The sequence below is a fragment of the Dreissena polymorpha genome, chromosome 11 (genome assembly GCF_020536995.1).
Source record: "Dreissena polymorpha isolate Duluth1 chromosome 11, UMN_Dpol_1.0, whole genome shotgun sequence".
In the NCBI taxonomy this organism is placed as follows: domain Eukaryota; kingdom Metazoa; phylum Mollusca; class Bivalvia; order Myida; family Dreissenidae; genus Dreissena; species Dreissena polymorpha.
In genome coordinates, this window is record NC_068365.1 from 3583578 (window position 1) to 3609812 (window position 26235).

General features: G+C 34.7%; 1 protein-coding gene across 1 annotated transcript; it reads right to left on the reverse strand.

The window, feature by feature from the left end:
* Positions 1-2313: 2313 nt before the first annotated feature.
* Positions 2314-11980, reverse strand: LOC127850888 (DNA polymerase III subunit epsilon-like). Its single transcript, XM_052384279.1, has 4 exons — positions 11739-11980; positions 4009-4293; positions 3643-3727; positions 2314-3546 (listed from the first exon to the last, which is right to left on the reverse strand). Exons 1-4 carry the CDS (start codon positions 11745-11747, stop codon positions 2996-2998), a joined length of 930 nt encoding a protein of 309 aa, XP_052240239.1. The 5' UTR covers positions 11748-11980; the 3' UTR covers positions 2314-2995.
* Positions 11981-26235: the final 14255 nt, after the last annotated feature.

The following is a 26235-nucleotide window of genomic DNA, read 5'->3' on the forward strand; positions in this document are numbered from 1 at the left end:
ATTTATTTAAAGTAAGGTGTCATAAAGCCTTCTGTAGTTGGTACGGATAAGAACTCCGGGGTTTGTGGATTCACTACCTGTCAAATCCACATATCTTGTGATGAGGTCGGTCATGAAACAATAAAATAACTGCAGTAAAATATCCAAACAAACCAACTTAAGCGGTAATGTGAACACATATTCTTGCATGTATTATAATTGTATTTCAAGAAAGCAAAGACAGCAGCGAAAATTGTATCGTTAAATTTCTCGGAACAGCATATTTACGTTGTTCATATTTGTGTTGGAAACGCCCAGTATCATATCCTGGTATGTTAGCCGGTAAGGTGAATGTGGTCTATTTTGTTATTTTTTTTATTGTTTAATTACGATCCAAACTTTTCGTTCAACTTTGCTGTATGTGATGCAAATGTGATTCTTAAACGTGTTTCTAAGATAATGTTGATACAATTTATCGAGTAAACATCTGTTTATAGTGAATTATTAAATTGCAAAAGATCTTTTCTATATTTTAAATCTCCAGAACTTACTTCAAAGACAATAATTGAATGCTGAGATTTATAAGTTTAATCTATTTTCAATTGTGTAATGTTTTGAGACATATGATTGAAAATGAGAGAGAAAGTCCTTGCGTGTTGTCAACCGTCTCCATGTGAATTGCTGTGTATTACCATTATTATATCTGAACATATCAATAATATATCTGAACGTATCAATTATATTGTTATCTTTAATCATGGTCTAGGTTTTCATCCAGTACAAGATTAAAATCTTCAAAAATGACTTATATTTAAGTAACATAAGTGTTTAATTTATGGTTAAAGACTAATATAAAATGAGGGCATATCATTATAAGGAACGTATACTGTACATACAATAAGTGTGTTTGTCATATATGGCATATCAAGTAAAAAATAGTTCCTTAAATATCTGATTCTGTTTTATGTACAGTGACTGGTAAGATTTTATAAACCAGACAAATACACCTCTTGAATGTGAACGATCAAAACTAAAATAACATTCCCCATCTCATTCTGAATTCACTTTTTTGTTTCCATGTAAATGAAAGTCCTACAGACAGTAAATATTTGCTGTTTCATTTTTAAGTCAAATACAGCCCTACATTTCTTATTGTTATTTTAATCCCTTTCAATTGCATGGACGAATCTTTAAAATACCCATTTTTGCAAAAAAAAGTTAAAGGTGCCAGAACAGAAACAGTCTTAAACTAATATTTTGATAAACATCAAAACATTTTTTAAGAAATAATCCGGTATTTATATATTTATTTGCTTGGCCTTATAGAAGTAGCTTACACAAAAGCAGTTGAAATAGAACAAATAAGACCATGTTCAAAAGAAGATGAAGGTATGTGGAAATTGGTTATAATTGGACAATAACTAATATTTACATCAAAACACATTATTTTACGACGCATATTATTGTGACACTTATAGTTCATATCATTTATACTTGTTATTAAATATATTTTCTAAACAAACCGATTCAGCAATATATACATGAAATAAACGATCATCGCTTTTTGTATCAAATCACAGTGCACGCAAATTAAGCACACATTGACATAAACAGTGTTAACAAATTTACATGTATGCTATATGTCTATCCATTTAGGAAAAAAACAGGCTGTTATTTAACTTGATAAGTATGTAAAATATTAGAGTCATTTGAAATAAGTTATTTCAAAAAATTATTTCAAATTATAAATATTCCAAGATTTCACTTCGTAAATATATTTACAATACATTCATCTTTAATGAAATTTTTACAATTAAAAAATCAGACATTGCTTTTATATCTGTAACTATAAAACTGTTGACTTTTTCAATGAACATATTATGTTGTAATAATTACAAAAAGTGCCCACGACTTAAGATGATCTGAAAGTTTTCGAAAATCATTTCCATGCCAGATTTTTACGAAATGTTTTGTTTTAATTTAGGATTTTCGCTTAAATGGTGTTTAAAAAAGGAAAACAAAAATAAAAATGTGGATATTTTCATGAAAAAGGAAGTTATCATAAAATGTTCACGAAAAACATCTGGTTATCTTATGTAGAACTATGCCGTCATATGAACGTTAGCTTTTACTGATATATAACATAATGAACAGTAACAATTAACTTTTACTACACACACATGTGACGAAGTGATCGATTACATATACAAGCTCAGATTACGTTACGATTTGTACCATGGTGTCTTCATCATTGTTGAGTCTTAAATTATTCAAATTTACTAGTGTTGTGTGTTGATATGTTTTCAATGTTAAGATCTGATAACAACAATAATATCAATTGAACCATTTATCAACAAATGCGAGTTAAAATTCATTGTTTAAACAATAAAGTTTTTAATTTTGTGAAAGATGGCGCGAAGCATATGCAACGTCATTCACATATGCATGCAATTAACATTACATGTCTTTAGGAGGTGAGTCTTGAGTTTGGTGTGCGTTTTAAACAATATTATATATTTTCGATATTTTTAATATTAAAAAAGAACATAACTATTATTTTAAACATACATTTTAACATAGGGTAAAAGCAAAAGTTAGAGCTAATACAAGCTTAATAAAGCAAATAACGTGGAAGGTAGATCAAATGTCATCATGCAGAGTATAAGGTAGTAAATGGTAAGCTCGATGTGACCAAAACAGCCAAAACATTCTATAATTACAACAACAAATTTGAGACTGTATTTGTTTAAAGACATAATTCTGCATAATTACTTTAATATATAAGAATGAAATACCAAATACATAATTCTGTTGAACATATTTAATTGCACTTTAATGTGATATAATTCTGGCAGTTTGATACATCAAGCTGCAAACACGATACTGAAGTCCCTACGTATCCGACATAATGTATCCGAAAGTATGGTCCTTGTTATAGATCGACATCGAATGTTTTTTTCTATTTTTAACCACAAAATTTCAGCCGATCAATCATTAACATGAACTGATAGAATGCTCAATCATTAATGATATCCTCTGATGAAAACCTGAACGAAAGGAGCACAGACGTTGTACACAAACCAACTAATTGTGTTAAGGTTTGTACATCCGCTATAGCGTTGTGTTCATTATAGGTAGTGCCAAGAAGTTTCCGTGCTAGGTCCACCTGCTTGTATGACCGGCGGCCCGGATATTTATTTCTGAACACCTCCAATGAGTCGACAAATCCAGTTACGGAAGAAAGAAAGCTCTTGACCATTTTGTTATTCTTTAACGCCGACATCAATATTGGAAAGTCAAATGCTTTCCCATTGTGTGCTACGAGGACAACATTTTTGAACTGCTTGAGCCACGTACGTAATTGTGTGAGAGCTCTGTGCGCCGAAACATACTCTACACGCTTTCCATTAACCAACATATCACCTTTGAAATCGACACATATACCAGTCAGCCTGGTTGCGTTAGGAGTTATTGGCATCTTTGGCATGACATAGACTGAAAATGAAACTCCAGTCTCTTTCTCCTTTACTGCAATTTGTGTAATATGGGGCATCAGAGAGCCATGGACTGGAATTTCAAAAGACCAATTATGAAAAGACATTTTATTTTGTGGATTATCAACAATGTAAAACAGAACTTGTAATTCAAGTTCAAACGACTTACTTAGGTCGGTAGTTTCAAGGTCTATGATAACAAACGTTGGCTCCTGCAGTCGCCCATGTTTTATGTTCCTTTGAGAATGCTGCACCTGATAAATAGATTCATATTCATCACAAAACACATATGAACTATCCTATAATTAGAAGGATACAAATGTTCAGTATACCATTGATAATACACAGGATGCTAGATAAAGAGTTAAAGACGATTATATATTTATAGTGGATTCATACATTGAGGGAATACACTAAGGGGGGAAGGTCTATAAATTTCTTTAAATCGATAATTTAATTGGGCATAAGAAACATTTAGCACATATCTAGACATATGTCTGTTCAGTGGTCTTTTTAATTGAAGACCTAAACTTACTGTCTGTTCCCCTCGCGCTCTAGGCAGAGTGACTAACTCTGAAGATTTGTGGTGCTCTAAGTCTTTAGATCGACTTCCACTTGGTCCGGCCTGCTCTTCGCCTCCCTCGTTTTTGTTCACCCGTCCCCTCTTGATGGGTCGCACATAACTCTCTTCGGCTATGGTACAAGGTGATAATTTTCGAACACGACCCTTGGTTAATACTGCTTTTTCATCGTTATCTCTTCCAGCTTGACCTCGAGTATTGGTAAGAGATTTTGAACTTGTTAATGATGATGTCGTTGACTGAAAAAATGTTTCGGTCAGCTTTTTATGTCTATTTTTTATTAAAACACATCAATATATCAGACAAATATAACAGACACTGCAAAAGCATGGGCTAATTTCTGTTTATTCAAATCAATCGAAAACGTAACATTCGTTTTTCATAAAGCGTGGTTATAGTCTACTTTGGGTGTAATTAAGTGTACATTATATCATACAACAGACATGTTATTTCACGTACAAATAATAAATCATGGACATGAAACTTTTTATTATCCGCTTTTTAAAAACATCGATATTTACTCGTTTATCGTTTATACTATATACAATTATCTAAACTTAAATAAAGGAAATAGTGTTTCAATTCGTTGATTTTAAACTATAGTTTACACGGACCTCTGATTGATACATATTTAACCAAACAAAACTCTCTGAAGACGTATAGTCTATCAGCCAGATGGGTTGGGGTGTACCACTCAGGGGGGCAAAACAACACCTATCTTACTTGATTGTATACTCAATATAAAGAAACAAAATTTATGATAGCAATCTCAATTGGGCAGCTATAAGTTATTATTGAGCTGTTTCTATGGCAACCGTCAGGCTTTGACTAAATTCTAAATAGCTAGTTAAGCTAGTATAATTCTCAAATATTTCTTCAAAATTGGTTCTAGAAAAAAAGGTTTGGTGTTAAAATGAAGATTATGATTATCACCTAGTATGATATTCAGTTAAATATACAAATTAGTACATTTGCATATCTATGAATATTAATGAGATTGCAAGTAAAGTTCCTAAAAACTAGTGAGCCTCCAAAATAGTAGGGTCAATATATGAAGAAAAAAATACCTTCAACCACCCAAAAATTGCTACAAAAGGTATTTTAACTGAACCTGGTAGGTTAGAAGCTTCTTTAAAACATATCAAAAGTTCATCACAATCGGACCTCCGGAAAGTTGTTTTTTTTTCAAGATGGCCGCCAAGATGGCCCTATACAATCAAATTTGATGAATTTGGTGTCTTACCCTAAGTTTCAAGGGACAAAGAACACATAAAGATCATCAGACATTGTTTTAGTGTACAATAGTACTCACAAATCCAACATGGCGTCGAAAATGGCCGCCAAAACCTATAAATGATCATAACTATGTAAATATCCACTCAAATTTGATTATTTTGATGGCTATATATGGGTTGCAAGGGGCAAAGAACACATTTAGATCATCATACATTGTATAAGTTTATTATATTACACTCAAGTCCGAAATGGCGTCCAAAATGGCCGCCACGATATCCACCAAAACCTATTAATGATCATAACTATGTAACTATCCACTCAACTTTAATGGCTTTGGTGTCTATACCTACGTTTCAAGGGGCAAAGAACACATAAAGATCATCAGACATTGTTTAAGTTAACAATAGTACACACAAATCCAACATGGCGTCTAAAATGACCGCCAAGATGACCGCCCAAACCTATTAATGATCATAACTATGTGAATATCCACTCAAATTTGATTATTTCGGTGGATAGACATAAGTTTCAAGGGGCAAAGAACATCAGATTATCAGACATTGTTTAAGTTTACTATATTACACACAAATCAAACATGGCGTCCAAAATGGCCGTCAAGATGGCCACCAAAACCTATTAATGATCATAACTATGTAACTATCCACTCAGATAAGTTGATTTTGTTGTCTATACCGAGGTTTCGAGGGGTAAAGAACACATTTCGATTGTCAGACATAGTTTAATTTTATTATGTTACACAGAAATCTCACATGGCGTCCAATGACACAATCGAGGATCGCAAGTCCAATACTTTTGACGTGATGCTTGTTATGTGAAACACTATAGTTTGGACCTGCCGCAATTTCTGGATTTTGATAAGAGGATAGATATATTTCAGCTTCAGGCAACACTGTATTGGCAGGGAATGATGCGTAACTTGCATCAGCAAAGCCAGTACCCTGGGCTGTTGTCAGTCAAATTCTTGCCTATAATTAATATGTACAATGGGGACAAAGCGTGCATTCTCTCAACATAAGTCTTAGTTTGCAACCTTGCCACAACCTTCACACCATTGTAACGTTTGACCAACACTTGTATTGTAAGCTGCCGAAATCATCATTGATGCGCCACAAAGTAGTTCAAAATGTTGTTCAGAATTTGGGATGTTTTATAAACGTATGAACTTGCGGGGGGGGGGGGGCAATGGATCCCTCATGGAAGAAACCGCTCTCAAAAACATACTTGAGGCTGTCTATTGAGAAATGCAATTGTGCACATTGTGACACGAAAAGCTGTCCAGAGGGCTTCACGGGACCATCTTCTTGTTGAAAAGTGCATACACAGCCAGCTTTCAGCCGAAATGACCAAAGAAGATCCAAATATTCAGATACTGCTGGATCATGTCAAGGATTTGTACTTTTGAGGGACAAAACGACGCTAGCAGATATGTTATGCGATTTCGATCAAACTCGAGAGGGCTACAGAGAAGTAGAAACATGAAATTGCCCAGACCTCAAAAACAAGCATAGTATGGCTGAATTATTAGCTTATGATTAACATTTCAAGGGTGTTGATTAAAGCATATCGTACTGGGTGTTGGTTAATGCATTAGGCAGTGCCCAATTTGCTATCCATCTTTGCTGCTGCTGGATACATTACTTGCAATCTGCGTATTACTACATATATCTGCAGCGAATAAGCAACCTAGAGGAAACGCACCCGGACGTTTATCGAAAGTTCGGTATTGATTTTCACGTTGATTGTAGGAGCCATCAGTGCTGGGCTGGGCTAGGACTTGATCTTGTTATTGAGCAAATATTGATGATGTTTTTATAGAGCACATGTGGTCTAACTCGCGGCAGTGGAATGACTGAGGAAATGCAAACCCCTTGGACCCTATCTGCAACATCCGAGCACAACAGTGCGATGCAGGATTACACAGACCTGACCGATACTACAAGTCCACAACACAAAAACTCAATTGAAGTGTGCATCAAAGGGGTTCTTCTGATCTAGAGAAAATGCAGACACAGATTACAACCTGATCACCATACACAGCTGACCCTCAGAAACATGGTCATTGGGATAGTGGCACATGTGAATGTTCATGCAATTGAGGCGGTTGGGAAAACCATCATAAGAGATATCATAGGAAAGTCGGTCTTTGCTTATAAATTCACGAGAAAATACAGAGCCAAATCTCTTTAGTTTAAACCTATTTATTTTAGCTCGATTGCATCGAAAGCCTTAGGCTAATATAAACGCTCTCGAGTCCGTTTCCTGGGCCTAGAACCAGTACTTGGTGTCTTTGGGGGAGATCTAAAGAACGCTCCCACGGTGGGGATCGAACCCGTGACCTCCCGGTCGCTAGGCGGACACCATATCCATTACACCACGGCGACCTTCCAAATCTCTTTGGAATAGCTTGGCTGTTAAGATCGCTTCTGACAGTGCTTTTGATCCTGCTCTTCTGTTCCAGTGTTTTCTGGTGGTGTTAAAATATGGAGATCCTTCCCTTGCAGTCGTTTGTCTTATGAACTGAGCTCCCATCCTGCTGCCTTCTTTGAAACCAAGAACGACTTTGTACAGCAGATAAGCCTCAGATCGCTCAGGCAATTTGAGAGTATGCTGTAGACACATCAAGTGAGGCTGTGATGAACTGTATTCATAAAACAGATGAATGATGGTGGCACTTTGCTGCATCGTTAACCATGGAGAAGGGCGACTCACATAACGCAATAGCCGAGTCTAATGTAGATTCAGTGAAAGGCATTACGGACAAGCGACAATGGGGTTCGATGGCTATGAAGACGGTGAATATAACAAAGATAAAACGCACCGGAAACGTGAATCATATTGTGAGTTTCAGCAAAGAAACAGAATGCTCATGTAAAAAGGGAATACTTTTTGTCTCGTGACAGAAACAAGGCCGGCATGATTGCTCTGATCAGCACAACTCTGACTAAAATGGGATGCTATGTTGTTCTGTCTTCAGGGGATGCAGACGTTCAAATTGTTAAATACAGTATAACGATCCTGTCGAAGCTTCACAACGTTGGTGGGCGAGAATACAGATTTGCTCATCTTGGGCCTGCATTACTCCGAAAGGGACAATAAGATCATCTACTTCCGCTTTTATGTAAATAAGTAGTCAAAGGAACGCAAAGTGTATTATATTAACCTTTTTAAAGAACTCGTGCTCATTCAGGCTGTAATTAATTTTCAATGATTTTCAGCAACGGTAAAAAATCAAGTCTACAGAAGTTAGTAAAGCCTGATCCTATCATGAAGTCATGAGCTGGTTCATTCGCTCTTACAAATGTCGTAAATTGGATTTTATGATTATTCAACTCCTTAATCAATTCGATTAAAGTGTTTCTTGTCTCCTAAACTATGGCATTTTACATAACAACCATAACGTTTGATTAACAAGTTATGGACTTGTGGTCCTTCGTATTGTGTTGATGGCCATTTTGGACGCCGTGTTGGATTCCTGTGTAACATAATTAGCTTACATTTTGTCTGATGATATAAATGTGATATTAATGTGCTGTTTGTTCTCTGAAATCTGGGTATATTCACCGCATATATCAAATTTGAGTGGATAGTTACATAGTTATATTAAATAATCATAAATATGTTTTGGCGGCCATCTTGGCGGCCTTTTTTGACGCTGTGTTAGATTTGTGTGAAATATAATAAACTTAAACAATGTCTGATGATGTCAATGTGTTCTTTGCCCCCTGAAACCTATGTATAGATACCAAAATCGTCAAATTTGAGTTGATAGTAACATAGTTATGATCATTTTATAGGTTTTAGCGAACATCTTTGTGGCCATCTTGGCGGCCATTTAGGACGCCATGTTAAGTTTCTGTGTAACATAATAAACTTACACTTTGTCTGATGATATTAATGTTTTATTTGCCCCCTGAAACCAGGGTATAGACACCAAATTCATCAAATTTAAGTTGATAGTAACATAGTTATGATCATAAATTGGTTTTGGCGGCCATCTTGGCGGCCATTTTCGACGCCATGTTGAATTTGTGTGAACTAAATTAAACTTAAACAATGTCTGATGATCATTATGTGTTCTTTGCCCCTTCAAATCTAGGTATAGACACCAAATTCATCAAATTTGATTGGATAGTTACATAGTTATGATCATTAATAGGTATTTGCGGCATTCTTGGTGGCCATCTTGAAAAAAAAACAACTTCGATCCGATTGTGGTAAACTTTTAATATGTTTTTTAGGACCTTCTACCCTACAAGGATCAGTTAAAATACGTTTTGTAGCAAATTTTGGGGGGTCAAAGTGTATATTTACCCTACTTCGGTTCAATTTCTACCAGACAATTTATGAAAATTAAGCTGAATGAGGCCCTATCTTCAAAGGAGAAAAAATACCAAAAGCTGCCAGTACCAGACTGTTATCAACCATTTTTATATGCTACTGGCATGCATCTTGCAAGATATATAGGTGTAGTTTATGCACCCCTTACTGGTACACCCCACCTCAATTTTGGGTACTTGGCTGAAGGACTATTAATACCGAGCGATGTTTGTCTCAAAATTCAGCAGTTAAGAGTAACAAGAATTGTATTTCAATTAAACTTTAGCCGTTTAAATTAATTTGGAGATGTAAGATCTTGTCAAACTTTTATTCCAGATTATCATTAACTTGACTTCTTGGACCTTAGATGTTTAGGTCCCTTCTCAGGTGACTTTTCTCACACTGGACTTTTTAAACGCATTAGGAAAGCTAACGGACCCATAAATATTTTGACATCATTTATGTAAAATTATGATGCGATACCTCCGAATTTTCTCAAAAGTGATATACGAGTCACCTCTATACTATTAAATAATTAAATTGCTACTTTAAATTTCTAGCTTAAGTTTAAGGCAAATTAAAAAGTAATACAAAGCTGAATTCTAAATTTGCAATCACATATACATATATAAAGTTGTTGAGTCAGTATTTATACATTGATATCTATTGACGAAGATTATAACGGTGTTTTTCTACAAAAAAAGTTTTTATCTAACGCAGCGAAATCTTTTCTTTACCATGCGCAATTATTATACGCCCGTTTGAAAACGGCCGTGTTATGGACGCACCCGAGCGGACTTTGTCAACAATCATTACATTGTCCAGCATTAGTGGCTTCCCAAACACTTGCTGCAAATGATACGCACGATGAGACGGAGTATAGCACACAATAACCAGGTTCCTAGGTCCGAGGTTAAGATCTAGCTTAAATATAAGATATAAGCTTTTTTATCTTGAGCATATTTATTCTTTTAGCAAGCATAAGTACCTTTTAAAGCGCTTTTCAGAAGTGATAAACTGTAGTGTATAATTTAAGCAAGGGATTCTTGTACAATATCAAAGTCACAATAAAAGCCAAAGGTAAAATATAAGAAATCTACCTATTATGCCTCTTCCGTCATGGATTGATTTTTAATTTAACTTTGCATATAGGAAATATTAGTGAGAAGAATTGGCAAGCGCAAGAGCTAAGCGCAGGGTCGCAATTCAATGTCGAATATTAAAATCAAGTTCGAACACATTGTGTGGATCATATTTTATTTTTGTCCAGCATGCATTGACTTTAAAATAACTTGGCAGAAGTAATAAGCACTGTGTCATGATCATACATACTTACATAACTCCAAATTGCAGGTCAAAGTTCAAGTTGAAAAGTCAGCTCTATGTCTATGTCCAGAGCATAATGTTTATTATGAATGGCCTTTCAAATAACTTTGGCAGAAAGGACATTGACATACGTGCTTAATTAAGAACGGCGTGTGTCAGTTGTTTGTTTTAAACCTCGTATAAGTAGACAATTAATCAAATTGCAATACAATTATGCAATTGTAATTTAAGTAATTGTTGAAATTTCGTATTCCTAAAAGTTACATTTATGTTACATTTATGTAACTGCATTAATTATGGCAGACACAATAAATCGAATGTCTTGTCTTCTCTGTTTTCACTTCGTTTCATTTCTGATTCGTTTGGCGATTTCTTTTATTGATTCAGCAGTCTGTACACTCTTACGTTTTGTTTTTGTAAAAGAGGTGAACACAGAACATTCGCTATGATAAACATGTTTTCGAAATTGTGTTTCCATTATGATATATTAAACGTCCTTCCCTGCATTCCATCCTTTATTTGTTCTTTTTATCTATTTTTGTTTCTTTCTTTTCTTTCTTTCTGTCTTTCTTTCTTTTTTTATATTAATTTCAACATCGATATTTACATTGTACTGTTATCAAAATATCTAATTTATTGTCACTTTCGTTTTCAATTTTTTAGTTATACGATGTTATTATTTACAATGTGAATAACACGATACTGGTACCTAAAACGAAACTCCATACATAGTTATATAATCCTCGGCATGGTCATTATAGCACCAAACATATTTATAACATACCGAGCTCATTGTTTTTCCTTTTGTGTTGTCTTTGTTTGCTGCGAATATTCTGGACTTTCGCTAACAACCTCAGACTTCGCCGAACGCCAAGGGCAGTGTAACTTCCGTTTAAGACGAAGCTCTAATCTCTGCGCTGAAATTGAGACTTGCCCAACTACCATTCTTAGATTGTACTCTTAATAACTTGTAAATTTTCAGAAAACAGGAAATTAAACACAAAACTGCAAACAACGTAGTGCGTGTCTTTAATTTGGAGCGCAGAATAGGGGATTGATGTGGTAAGGAGGCTTTTTCTACAAAACAGTAACACATGTACAACGCATGTAATAAATATTCAAGAAAAGAAGTTATATATTAATCGTTATACATATACTCAAAATTAAATCAGGTTACATGCAAAAGAAAATAAATTAGTACAGTTAATGGAAAATTTCAAAGGGCAATAACTCTGTGAAAAATCATCCGACCAAAACCGGCTGATAATATGCACATGTCCTCTTGGTAGTGAAGCTTCCCATAAAGTTTCATTGCATTCCGGTATTAAGTTGCTGAGAAATAGCCCGGACAAAAATTGCACTATATGTTCAGTTAATGGAAAATTTCAAAGGGCCATAACTCTGTGAAAAATCATCCGACCAGAACCGGCTGATAATATGCACATCTCCTTTTGGTAGTGAAGCTTCCCATAAAGTTTCATTGAATTCCGGTCATTAGTTGCTGAAATATAGCCCGGACAAGAATTGCACTATATGTACAGTTAATGGAAATTTTCAAAGAGCCATAACTCTGTGAAAAATCATACGACCAGAACCCGCTGATAATATGCACATCTCCTCTTGGTAGTGAAGCTTCCCATAAAGTTTCATTGAATTCCGGTCATTAGTTGCTGAGAAATAGCCCGGACAAAAATTGTGCACGGACGAACAGACAGACACACACACACACGCACGGACAGACGAACCGGCGACTATATGCATAAAAAGCATGACTGGCCTTGAATAAGTATTGTGATTATATTTTTTTTCATGATTTTTTGGACAATGTCACTTAGTAAATGACAAAATAATAAATCCAGCGCGCATCAGTCTGCTTCTTTAAATTTGAAAAAAAAAAGAAATATTCAACTTTATACAATTAATATTTTATATAAATGTTGAGTAAAAAATAAAGTTAAACCGATTGTGTTATAGGTTGCAACATCTGTGAAACGTATGGCTCTTCTCTTACCAAAGGTCTTAATTTAATATTCGTTTTTGTTGCGCAAATGATTACGAGCTGGGTCATGATTGTTAAAATCGGAAGCTTTTTGATTGCCCGGAATCACTATGTACAGCGAAAGTGGTTTTTGAAACTGAAAGGGAACGTTTTAAACAATTATAAGGATACTTACACTCGTTACAAAATTAAAAAGAATATAAGTAGCAAAACAATATCATCTGGTTTTAGAGCGCTCTACCTCACACTTAGCTCAGCAATATTCATGATACATACAAGTGTAAATAAAATTCATCCTCATGTCATTGCATATCAAATCAAAGTGATATTATGGGCATTTTCACTGTTGAATTGAGCTGAAAAGAATTGACAGGACAAAAGAGTAAGTTAAAATGTGGTTACTGACCAATTATCTGCAACTCATTTTGCTGCCAGTTGTTTATAAAAATATATTTTATATTCGATTTTTTACGTGACTCACCCAGTCCTGTAAGCCGAAATGATCCGTAAAACAAAATTTGTGTCTTTGTGTCGTATAAACAAATCTGCACAAAAACTAAATTTAGGTTCACATTGTACATGCGCGATGAGTTGTCTCAGAATGCGACTCATTTATTTAGTAAAATGCTATGCCTGATAATATTACTATTTAATTGTATATAAATAGCCGGGATCAATAAAACTGTTAATTTTGAAAACTGTGTAACAGCTGTGGCTTAATGTGCCATGCCTTATGTATAGATAGATAATCACTGAAAATGACACAGAGATGTAAATTCCCTATTTTGTCATCAGAAAATACCTTGTTTCAGCAACAATGCAAATAAAAAACATCTCAGACAATAACTTATATCGAGCTTGAAATTGTCAATACACTAATAGCTGAAACAGCTGCGAGGGTTTCATTCAAATAATTAAAGTGATATTATGGGTATCTAACAGTTTATAGGTGTCTATCGCAACTGTTGTTTATTTTTTTGGTGTTTTCACTTCATATACATTTATAGTTGTTAATGCAGAATCAACATAGTAAAACAATATCCCGGAAAGAGAAAAATAATGCATTTGAATATCAACCGTCCTTTCGTTTGACAACTGATCATGCATGATCCTAAATGATCATGATGTGAACCTAAATTTAGTTTTAGTGCAGATTTGTTCATACGACACAAAGACACAATTTTGTTTTACGGATCTTTTCGGCTAAGAGGACTGGGTGAGCCACGTAAGAATATCGAATATTAACTATATTTTTTATAAACAACTGGTAGCGAAATGAGTCGCAGATAATTGGTCAGTTACCACAGTTTAACTAACTCTTTTGACCTGTTAATTCTTTTCAGCTCAATTCAACAGTGAAAAATGCCAATAATATCACTCTAAGCTTGTCTTCAGAATTATGTTAGTGAATAGCAAATATATTAGCCGCGCTTTGGTAAAACAGGGCTTAGTACATGTGCGTAAAGAGTCATCCCAGATTAGCCTGTGCAGTTTTCACAGGCTTATCCGGGACAACACTTTTTCAAGACTGGATTTTTGTTTATAAGATACTTCCTTAAACCCCTTCCCTTTCAGAAGCAAGGTGGAAATGGCTATGTGCAAATGGCATAAAACCAGAACAGCCTGCAAGTAACTTGCAGTCTGCTCAGGTTTTATGCTGTTGGCTGCTCATCAGTATCTAAGGGTTGGAAATGAAGCCTTTAAAACTTGTATCTAGTAAGGGACTTCAAATGCGTTAAAATACGTATCTAAGTGGAGAAGGGTAAAATCAAAAATACCATTTAAGCTCAAAGTGTCGTCCCTTATGATAAGCTTGTGGGTACTACACATGCATTAAGTCCCGTTATCTCAGAGTAATGCTCATATATGTACAACAGTGTTCTGGGAAAAAGGGGTTTAAGGCATGTGCGTAAAGTGTTGTCCCAAATTAGCCCGTGCATATGGGATGACACTTTACGCACATGCATTAAACCCCCGTTTCACAGAGCGTGGCCCATGTACATCAGTGTTGACACAATTCAATATTCTACAATTCTAACAAATGCTTCATTTGTCTTAATTCATGTTGATTGATATATACTAAAGTATTTTTAAAAGCCATGTTTACCATAAAAAAATTACCTAGTTTAAACATTTTCTGGAGCAGATCAAACAAGAAATATCTTTTAAAAAGATATATGGCGTTGATAGTTCAATGAATGAGATCAAGGATAGCGAATGTCTTTTTCTGTGCAGTTCTTAGCTGCATCACACGCAGTACGGGATGTTACGCGGAGTTTTCGCGGCTTATTTTACATTATTACATATTGCTGGTCATAAACCTATAGATACAAAACAGAAAACCAAAAGAAGAATGGGAGTGAAATTAAAACATATGAGTCATCCGGCCACACGCGAAGTATCCGTATTTATAGGCACGTTCTTCGAACAAACCTGTTTTAGTGGTTTGTCGGGCATTGCTATTTGATTCGATTATTAACAGTATCGAGAATCATCGCGTTCATGCTTAATACATTAGTCAATATGGTGAAATAATTATTGTTAAATTAATCAAAAATAATATTTATCATTGTATTGTTGAAAACACATTAAAATCTATTATTGACATACCATAATTATATTGCTGAATATCTTCATTTAACATATTTCTGGTCTAAAGAAAATTCCAGGTCACCTAGTTCACGGATAGCGTCTTTAATATATAACGATTATTTTACTGGCCGCGAACTGCGGTGAGGACCTGTATAAACTCTGACATTCACACACTGGCCGCGAATTGACCCGATATATATGATGGTAGTAGACCTCTTACGCTTTTAATTTCCCGTTCATAATTCATTTGTCTTACTAGGCTAGATGTTTGCTTAACAAACCAGTTATGCCCAGCGTCTAGAAAAAGGCATTGGCAAACAGCGGAAACCCAGATGAGACCCCGAATGATGCGGCGTCTCATCAGGGTTTGCGCTGTTTGCTTAAAGGAATTTTTGTAAGAAATTGAAACTTGAAACTTGCTAATTTGATGAAACGCCTATTTATATAAGTATATTCAATGGCGTTGTACAAAACATATATATACAATTGATAAAAAATAAGAGGTATTGATAATATTATGCAGCATTAATTAAAGTATTAATGATCTAAATATGTGTGATATAAATAATAATGCTGTAAGAAACTTAAGCAATAAAACAATACCAGCTACACTATTAAAACACAGTAAAAGTAAAATATTATGTAATAAATTGATATAAATAGGGTTAAGACAATAATTATAATGAGCAAATATTTGGCAACATGAAGACACTGTTTTTCATTAACTAAAAGGATACGTAAAAGGATATTTCTGCACTCTGGCTGTCGGATCCCACAGCTTTTAGTCACCTGTCATCCTTAAGGACACGTCTTTTGGGTTTTAACCTTATTTGAACTATCGTGACTACAAGTCACAAATAGACTGACCAAGTGTGACTACAAGACACAACTTGAAGGTTAAAATTACAGTGTGACTATAAGACACAACTAGAGGGCCTAAGCGTGACTAAAAGACAGCTGGTTGATTGATGTAACTCAATCATTGAGCAAAGAAGCCCTAATGATTCTTGGTTACCAGTCACTTGTACAATAAATATCCTACGAATAGAATATTTTACAGGAATGCTATGGTGATATTGACTGCAGTTGATTGGAGAGAATGTTTTGATTTTGCGTCTTAAAAATTGCTTAAATTGGTTTGAATTGTTATACCTAGGGCGCTGTAAGGTAAATGTTAAATAGCTCGTGCGTATTTGCTGGAAGTTCAGCTAGTTTTTCAGACGTTTTCACCTTCAAAAAATTGCCTAAATGTTTCAAAGCTTTGCCGAAGCTTTATTATTGGCGTCGCTCTGGAGAGCGGCGACTAGTATGTAATGCATTTTTTTCGCTTATGGGAGGAGAAGTTATTTTACGGATTAATGTATATATTTTTGTTTTAAGAATATCTTGCACAGTGGTGATTTTTTGTGTAAATTAGTGTAAATAAGTACTGCATTTGTGCCTATTACATTTATTACAACATTAATTGCCAATAATGCATAGCTAATTGTTTTATTTAATAACTGATTCAAAACTGATCACAGGGGAAAGATCACAGGGACGGGCAAATACGCGAAACTTTCTGGTTTTGTATAAAAACAAAACATAATCAAAATATATTTATTTTGTGGTTTTTCTAATTTGCTTATTTAGTTGAGAATCAATGTAGTACGATATTTGACGACCTATCGCGCAAGCAAGTTAATTGGAAGGCGTAGTGGTACGAAAACGTACAATGTATTAGTTTATTAATAGACATATAATAACGATCGCTATACACAACTTCACCAAATAGCAGTACATAAATGATGTCAGCCGGAATAGCTCAGTTGGGAGAGCGTTAGACTGAAGTTGTTTACGCAACAATCATCTAAAGGCCCCCTTTAAATACACGTGTTTTTATATTAACAAATAAATGCAAACAACACATCTATTATCCATGTATTATTATGGTTGTCTATCATTGGCCCTAAGTACTATCCCTACCACATATAGAGCGCGAAGCGCGACACGTATTATTGAATGTAACAATGAGTTGCGATAAAGGAAGCAGCCGCTTATCAAGGATGAGCTGTGTCCCAGCAACCCGTTTCCCCATAGTCAAGCACTCCTCGAAGTCTTTTTAAGAACCACATATAGAGCACGAAGCGCGACACGTACCCAGGTGGTATGGGCCCTTACGCATTATCCGACCATTACGTTCATAGTTATCTTCCTTAGAATTTGAGAAATTTTGAAATCGTTGGTCGAAGTTCAAAATTTTCATCCGATTGTCCCCAAACTTGCACAGGTTTTTTATATCAATGAGGACCCAACCCAAACTCTCTATATGAGCAATATCGGATCATAAGTCCAGAATTATGTCTCTTTGAATTTAAAAATAAAAGCGAAAAGCTTCTTGGTCTGGTGATAATGTCAACATTTGTCATCAGATTCTTTCCAGTGTCTTCATATCAATGAGCATTTTTACCTCATTAAAAATGAGAAACATCGGGACAATAAGTTCAGATATTTGTTCTATTAAATTTGACAAAATAAACAATTTCCACTTGCTTAAAAGATTTCACAACTTTTGTCTGAATCTTTCCAAACTTGTTAAGTGTTTTATATCAGTATTACTCGAACCCTTTTGAAAATGATGAATATCGGAGCAATAAATCTATTATGATCTTTAACTGAATTTCAAAGTATTGTGAAATGCAAATTCTTTATGCAATTTACAGTTTTCATTCATTTTTTTTCAAACTTTTACAGTGTTTTCATATCAATGAGTACTCAACCACTATCGTAAATGAGCAACGTAAGAATACGTTCAGAATCATCTCCCCTTGAAGTAGAGAAAAATATGAAATTACGCTTACAAGATGAAGAAGATTTTTTTAAATCTACACAGTTCTGTTCCATTAATGAAAACTGCACACGGATGCAAGTAAAAAAGGAAACCAATGTAAATAAAATGAACTATGAATTATTTGGGAGTAACAACACAAAATCATAGATAATGGTTATTAGGGGGTTATAACACAACATCATAAATAATGGTTATTTGGGGGTTATAACACAAAATTATAAATAATGGTTATAGCAGTATCTTTTTCTATTTTGTTTAAAATACTCGGCCAGTATATTAATATGTACAGTACAAAAACAATCGTTCCATGTAACTTCATTGAGTGCCTTTTACACTGAAATTCCCGACGCCCTTTGATGCTTTGCATCAATACTTATCTTGTCTGTTATTTAAATTCAAATTATATGCTGTGCTTGATGTTTGGTCATGTATTTCATAGGCGATTGTTCATTGCAATTTAACGCGCACAAATAATTGTCCAGATTCTTTTTCGGGCGTTTCATTATTCTTCTGTTTAAATACATTTCAGTGCACAAGCACTTGCTGTAATCACTGAATCGTGCGTTTATGTTTGCAGTTTATGGCATGAAGATTGAACCATGCATTTCTATATTAAGTGTGTGACACGAGAATGAGTTTATAAATGATAGAATATAACAAGAAAGATACAATTGGGCTAGAGACATGAACTGTTATTTTAAAATATATAACCTTATTTTTATTTCGCCTATTTTAAAATATCGATGTGCTTTTGAGAATAATTTAAGACCAAGCAACGTAGATGATGAACTTAGCATAACCAATGCATGTCATTTATAAGCTTTTGTGCAAAAGATCAGTAAAATTGACTGTCTGTTAGGACAAACACATCAACACTTTTTGTATTAAAATCATATTTATGTTTGAATGAATTGAGATATTTTGGTATGCAAAAATTGCTCCTTGTTTTCGTTTCGTTTTTTAGTCAATTTACAACTGATATTATCCGACATAATTATTTTTGAATTTAAATAAATGAATGTCCAACAAATCATTCGCATATTGCAAAGTATAAGCTTTGTCACTTTGATGTGTTTTAATAAAACAAATAATTAAATGCAGAACTGAACTTATTTTGATTGGATACATTCGAATTAACACATTAAAAAGTTCATTTAATTTGAACATTTAATTAAAGATCCTTCGATAAGAGTTTAATTTGACTTACAACGTTAAATGCCACCGATAATATAACTTTCATGTAAGCAAGTATTACCGCAATAACTGCGTTGGGGTTGATAAATTACCAGACCCTTTCGTACGACATAGGCATTCATTACCTCCTTGAAGCAATCATCACTGTCTGCAGATAAATCATGTTTGATTGCTCGTGTGTTACGCATGAGCGCTAATTATGTCAGGTGTCTTGTGTTTTAGCGCAGGTTTCGTATTAAATAGAATAATCACGCACATTGAGCATGTTTAACGTACCCGATTCTGTGCTTTTGATGACTCTAATTTGACTATATAAGTAATAAATTATACAAAAAGACACGTGAACACTTAGGCAGAAGCCATTTTGTACATCCAATAGGCACAGGTTCTTTGATGGTAATTTAGATAACAATTTTACATAGCATCATGTGTAAACCGGTAATCCGTTTGCAAACTATGACATCACGTGACACCAAAATGCACACACGATATTTTGTATTTATTTTAACATCGTATTGCACAACACGCAATCCATACAAATCTCATGCATTCATAGTCACACATGTCAATTTGTAAATGTTGTTTTCTGTATTTTTATTTGAGGAATATGTGAGTGGTCTGTTTAGAATGAACACCGTTATATCAATCAGTAATGGATAAAATCGCTCCATTCCCTCGCACGAGATTGGGGTTCTAATACCACAAAATATGGTCATTTCAACAGGAGAAGCCAAACTGACATCTCCCGCTGCATAGTGTAATAACACATGTCTGATAAGCCACACAAGTTTGTGGTAGATGTTTAGCAGTAGTTTTATCGCGAACTATCAGTTGATCGTTTCCTGAAGTTTATTACGCATTTGGAATTCCTCGGGGAAAAACACCAGGGTGTTTGTGAACATTTTTTTTTGCTAGACCATTTCTAGGCAATATATTTCATGTTTTACCATGTTGGTCTTAACGTATTTGTTTGACAATCGGTCTCTTGCCAGTAAAGCCAGTATATACGATTTGATATAATAGTTAATGTTTGCGATCTTAAACCAACACAAGGATATATCAAAACGGAATGTACAATATATATTTATAGTGTTTGTGTTGAATAAAGCAAATATATAATTTGATGGGAATCATTAAAAAATAATGCTAATACTGATGTTTTTTCAATGCAAATAACCATTGGTGTTACTTTTCGATAAGAGATGTTTCAAAAAGTTAAATTGTGCATCTTTCAATCGGGATTACGATTTATTCAAATCAAAATGTTCTTGCATTTAATAAATACTTACAACTGTAGATCATTAGTAAATGTAAATATTGTACTAAATGACCATATGTGTACGAGTCAGAGTTTTTTAACATATTTATAAAAAATAAACATAACCGCAGTTTATAACATGACAACACATCAAGAACTCGAAAGTGTGTTCACGATAATTTTGCTTGATACAGAAGAAGAAATTGTATAAATGCATAAATAATTACCTTCGCACTTATCATCATATTATGTCAGAGCTTAACAAAGCATATTTAAATCTAGAATTCGGTCACTATTATTTGGACGAGAAGCAAACAAATTGCAAGTTTCTTAAAATAAACGCATTATTTGAAAACCAAGAAGACCTTTTGATTTTATAGAATAAAGATAATACATGTGTAAGAACTATGCATGTGTTCGCTAAACTGTTTTACTAAAATAACATTTTGTGTTCTACTTGTTTCATGCATGCACAGAGTGCTCCATTTTAAGTAAAAAAGAGGTCTAATTGGCATCTGTGGTCTATTTTGCTAGTTACCTAGCAACGCTTGCAACCCTACCCAGGGGACAGGTGCACATGTTCGTTATATCATTATGTACATGTACATAGTTCGCCGTAATATGTGCAACTGTCTGTTTAACGTGTTAATTTTCATTCAATCGGTCGGTTTATTTTTATTTTGAGTCAGAGTTTAACTTCATAATTGTCCATTTTCACATTTTGCAGGCAGTAATTCATATTGGTAGGCTTTCGTAGGTTCCCAACAATACCTGCCACCAAATTGCTTGAGACCACTAGACACCCGGACCTCAGACGTGCAAGTATTCTTCAGGTTTATATATAAAGGCATTTGTAAGGAGGGCAAAACTCAGGTTTGGAGTTTAAACCCATCTAGATACAACTGTTGTTCGAAACTCCCTTAAAAAAGACTTACCATAAGTGCAAGTTTTGCGTTTAAATGAATATATTATTGTAAAAAGAAACAACACAAAGACAGCAACTACAGTTCGAAATTATACTATGTTATATATTTATTATTACATGTTTGTGTACAAAGTGTTATTGCAGAGCTATTTTTGGCTTGAGTGTATTAATAATATTGAGATCGATATGTTTTGTTACATTTCACTCCGAGTAGTCACGAATATTTACGCTTTCAGCCGATAAGATTCCGAACAGTCAACTGGCTGATCAATGAAATGCTGGAGTAAACATGTACAAGTAATCTATTAATAGTAGCAATATTTGTAAATTCATGGCGGACATTTTGCTGATAAATAGAGAATACACCGAAGAAAATGTCGTACGTGTGCCATGTGAAAAGTTGTAAGAATGTGGGCGGTGGTGGAAACAATGTTAAATTGCATCGACTTCATTAAAAAATACTAAATTGCTAAAGCAATGGCTTTTTAGAGCTGGAATGACGGGAAATGAGGTTGGTTGCAGAATGTACGATCTATATATTATAAACGATCCGACAATGTATGTAGATCCTGGAGAATTTGTTCAGCACATTTTGAAGGTGCTAAGGGGCAATCATCGAATTTTCTGCCAACATTAAACACTCCAGGTTTGTGTTATATGTATATATAGTTGAACGAAATAGCGATTCCTGTTAAATAATGTATGTAAACCGGTAAAAAGCGGAATAAAAAACGGATAACTTCGTCCCAAAATTATTCGTACCAGGGACGTTCTTGTTCGTACTACTCTACTGTAAATAAGTCATGTTTGGAAATTATTATCATTAAACGAGGTGTTATTTGTTTACTTTAAATGAATTACAAATATGCCTGGTTAACCTTGTATTAATTTCTTTTCAGACTTCGCATAAAAACAGGCTGCTATGAGTATGTTACAACTTGGTGCACAACAGACTGAACTGACAAGCACAGGAACCTTCATTAAACCTGGTAGATAATTGTAATATTAATTATTGTTTAATATCAAAGAGCTAGATTACATATATTTATTTTTTATACATATATTAATCATACACGACGTTTCAGACGAATCAGATTAGCACTAGGAGGTTTCCATTCATTATGTTTAGTTAGGCAAACTTTTCATGTTTATTCAGAGTTAGGAGCCTGAGTCCAGAATCAGAGCTCCAGATAAGGGCCGTACAGCCGTAAATACGCCTTTTTCATGAAGATTTACGCATTTATTTTTATAAAATGGACGTAAAGTTACGACATTAATATCCATTTTACACATTTACGAAAAAAATCTGGCCGTACCGATACGTCTGTGTCAGCGCGGCGTGATTTGTTGGTCTTTAACCTAACGGCGCTTTTCGTTAATTTAAATTACCGAAAAGTTGTAGACTGGGTTCATATATTATTGTCTATTCTGTCGCGTGATTTCCTGTAACTTGTAAATCTGTCAAAAACATTATGTCTGCGCGCAATGGAATGCCGGTGTGACGTGAAACTCGTCAGACCATGAAAAGGGTCAGATAAACGGAAAACACAGAGCACTGCGCATGCACAATAGAACATAAATAAAGTTTAAACAAAATCATATGCGTGAGAACTGTCAGATACAAGTCATATTGAGCAACGATTCCATTATTATGCCCCCTTCGAAGAAGAGGGGGTATATTGCTTTGCACATGTCGGTCGGTCGGTCCGTCCACCAGGTGGTTTCCGGATGATAACTCAAGAACGCTTGGGGCTAGGATCATGAAACTTCATAGGTACATTGATCATGACTTGCAGATGACCCCTATTGATTTTGAGGTCACTAGGTCAAGGTCACGGTGACCCGAAATAGTAAAATGGTTTCCGGATGATAACTCAAGAACGCATATGCCTAGCTCGCAGATGACCCCTATCGATTTTGAGGTCACTAGGTCAAAGGTCAAGGTCACGGTGACCCGAAATAGTAAAATGGTTTTCGGATGATAACTCAAGAACGCATACGCCTAGGATCATGAAACTTCATAGGTAGATTGATCATGACTCGCAGATGACCCCTATTGATTTTGAGGTCACAAGGTCAAGGTCACGGTGACCCGAAATAGTAAAATGATTTTCGGATGATAACTCAAGAACGCTTTTGCCTAGGATCATGACACTTCATAGGTACATTGATCGTGACTCGCAGATGACCCCTATTGATTTTCAGGTCACTAGGTCAAAGGTCAAGGTCACAGTGACAATCGTATTCACACAATGGCTGCCACTACAACGGACAGCCCATATGGGGGGCATGCATGTTTTACAAACAGCCCTTGTTTAATTATAATTGCAACAGACACATGACAATCTATGCATAATATTTCATGTATAACTACGATTACAATTTACCTTCAATTTTACTGCAGTTATTTACTAAATGTATCTAAACGACATCGGTGCTCATAGTCCAAATAATTAGATGTAATCTACCGATTATTTTCAAATAGTTCTTTTGTAACCGACCTTAAAGCCTGGCACAGGAGTTTGAAATTCTATCCATAAAGCTAATCTAATGGTTAAATAATAAAAAATATACCCCTTTATAGTATATAGACTACCATATAGGGGTATATTTTTGTAATATTAGTTATTTTTAGTTTTATGGATAGAATTTCAAACTCCTGTGGGCCTAGCAACCCTGATTTGTTGATATCTTTCTTCTCAATCTGTTCAGACTGAATGGCAGTCATCATTTTTATAAGATTAAGAACACACTTAACAATAAACTTGTCATGATTTTGATATAAAGCATTCAATAAATTGTATACGTGAATGATCACCAACACACTGTTAATAGTGCTCGATTGGTCATTGTCGGCTCGGGTACTACTTACATGTACCCCGGGTACTCTTAAGTATACTTACATGTACCCCGGGTACGGTAAATATACTTAAATGTACCGGGAAATTTAATGCTAAATCAGTTGTTGTCAGCTTTTTAAAAAATATTAATTACATTCACATTTATGTCTATTTTCTGTAAAATGGCCTCTATATTATGGAAAACTCATACTCAAAAAGCCTGTTGACACAGTTTTTTTAAAGATAAGTTTGTTTAAAATAATCGGTAGCGCGTTTTTCGACATCGGATTTTAGGCGGGAATACAACTCGGGTACATTCTAATATCGAACGGGTACGATTACGTTTATTTACCATACCCGGGGTACATGTTAGTATACTTAAGAGTACCCGGGGTACATGTAAGTAGTACCTGAGCCGACAATGACCAATCAAGCATTATTAGTGAATATTTTCCAAATTATTTTCATCTACACAGCATGTGTAGCAAAGTTTGCAACTGTATATTAAAAAAAATCCAAATAAAATGTAAAATTCTAGGAAATTAGGATAAGTCATAGATTAGATATTTTATAAATTGTTTGTTAAAAGAAAGTGGCTAGCTGTACGGCCCTGTACGACTAGCCAATATACTTTATATAGGCTAGCCATACGGGGCCATACGACTAGCCTATATTGGCTTGTCCTATGGCTCTGTACGTTTAGCCTTTCCTATAGGGAATGTTTAACCGTACGGCTGTTATAACAAATAAATATATTGATTATTTATTGATCTACGTGCAGATTTCTTTGCCATGCATCATGAGAACACTTGCTAATACATGTACTTAAAATTGTGTGCTACCACGCAGGCTGATTAGATGCTAATTGTTTTTTGCTACATGAACGTCACGCAAGATAATTAGTGCATATGTTTTAGCTACTTAGATAGTGAAATTCCGATTTTTGTGCATAGTATATAAAGGGTGTAAAAAAGGGGAGATATGAAAATGTAATTTATTTCGCCAAACAACAAATACAGCAATTAATATAAATCACAGTTATGTAGTATTTAAATACGCATTGTACATTAATTCCTTAAACCCGGGTTCAAGACTTTGAACCCCGGTTCAAAGTCTCTTAACTCTATAGTTAAGAAACGACCAATGAAACCGTGACATTTGCCATCTAATTGTGGTTTAACCTCCACTGATTGGTTGTCTCTGAATTATGTAGATAAGAGATTTGTATCTTTTTTAGACGCACTTTGAACCGCGATTCAAACTCTTGAACTCGGGTTAAAGTAATAAATAGTTAACTGTTAAATAATGAATGTGCATTCCGTGCATCTTAACCCCAGTTTTAGACTTTGAACCGCAGTTTAAGACTTTGAACCGCAGTTTAAGACTTTAAACCGCAGTTTAAGACTTTGAAACGCAGTTCAAAGTCTCTTAACCCTATAGTTAAGAAAGGACCAATAAAGAATTAATGTGCAAACGGCACTTTGAACTCGGGTTCAAAGTTTCTTAACTATACAATTGACTGTTAAATAATTAATGTGCATTCCGCGCCTCTTAACCACAGTTTAGGACTTTGAACCGCAATTCAAAGTCTCTTAACCCTATAGTTAAGAGATGACCAATGAAGTCGCGGTATTTACCTTCTA

Coding starts and splice junctions, on each gene's coding strand:
- LOC127850888 (XM_052384279.1), bottom strand. Junction 3,728..4,008: donor GAGCGCGAGGGGAACAGACA/GTAAGTTTAGGT, acceptor TCTATTTATCAG/GTGCAGCATTCTCAAAGGAA. Junction 3,547..3,642: donor CCTTGAAACTACCGACCTAA/GTAAGTCGTTTG, acceptor TTGAAATTCCAG/TCCATGGCTCTCTGATGCCC.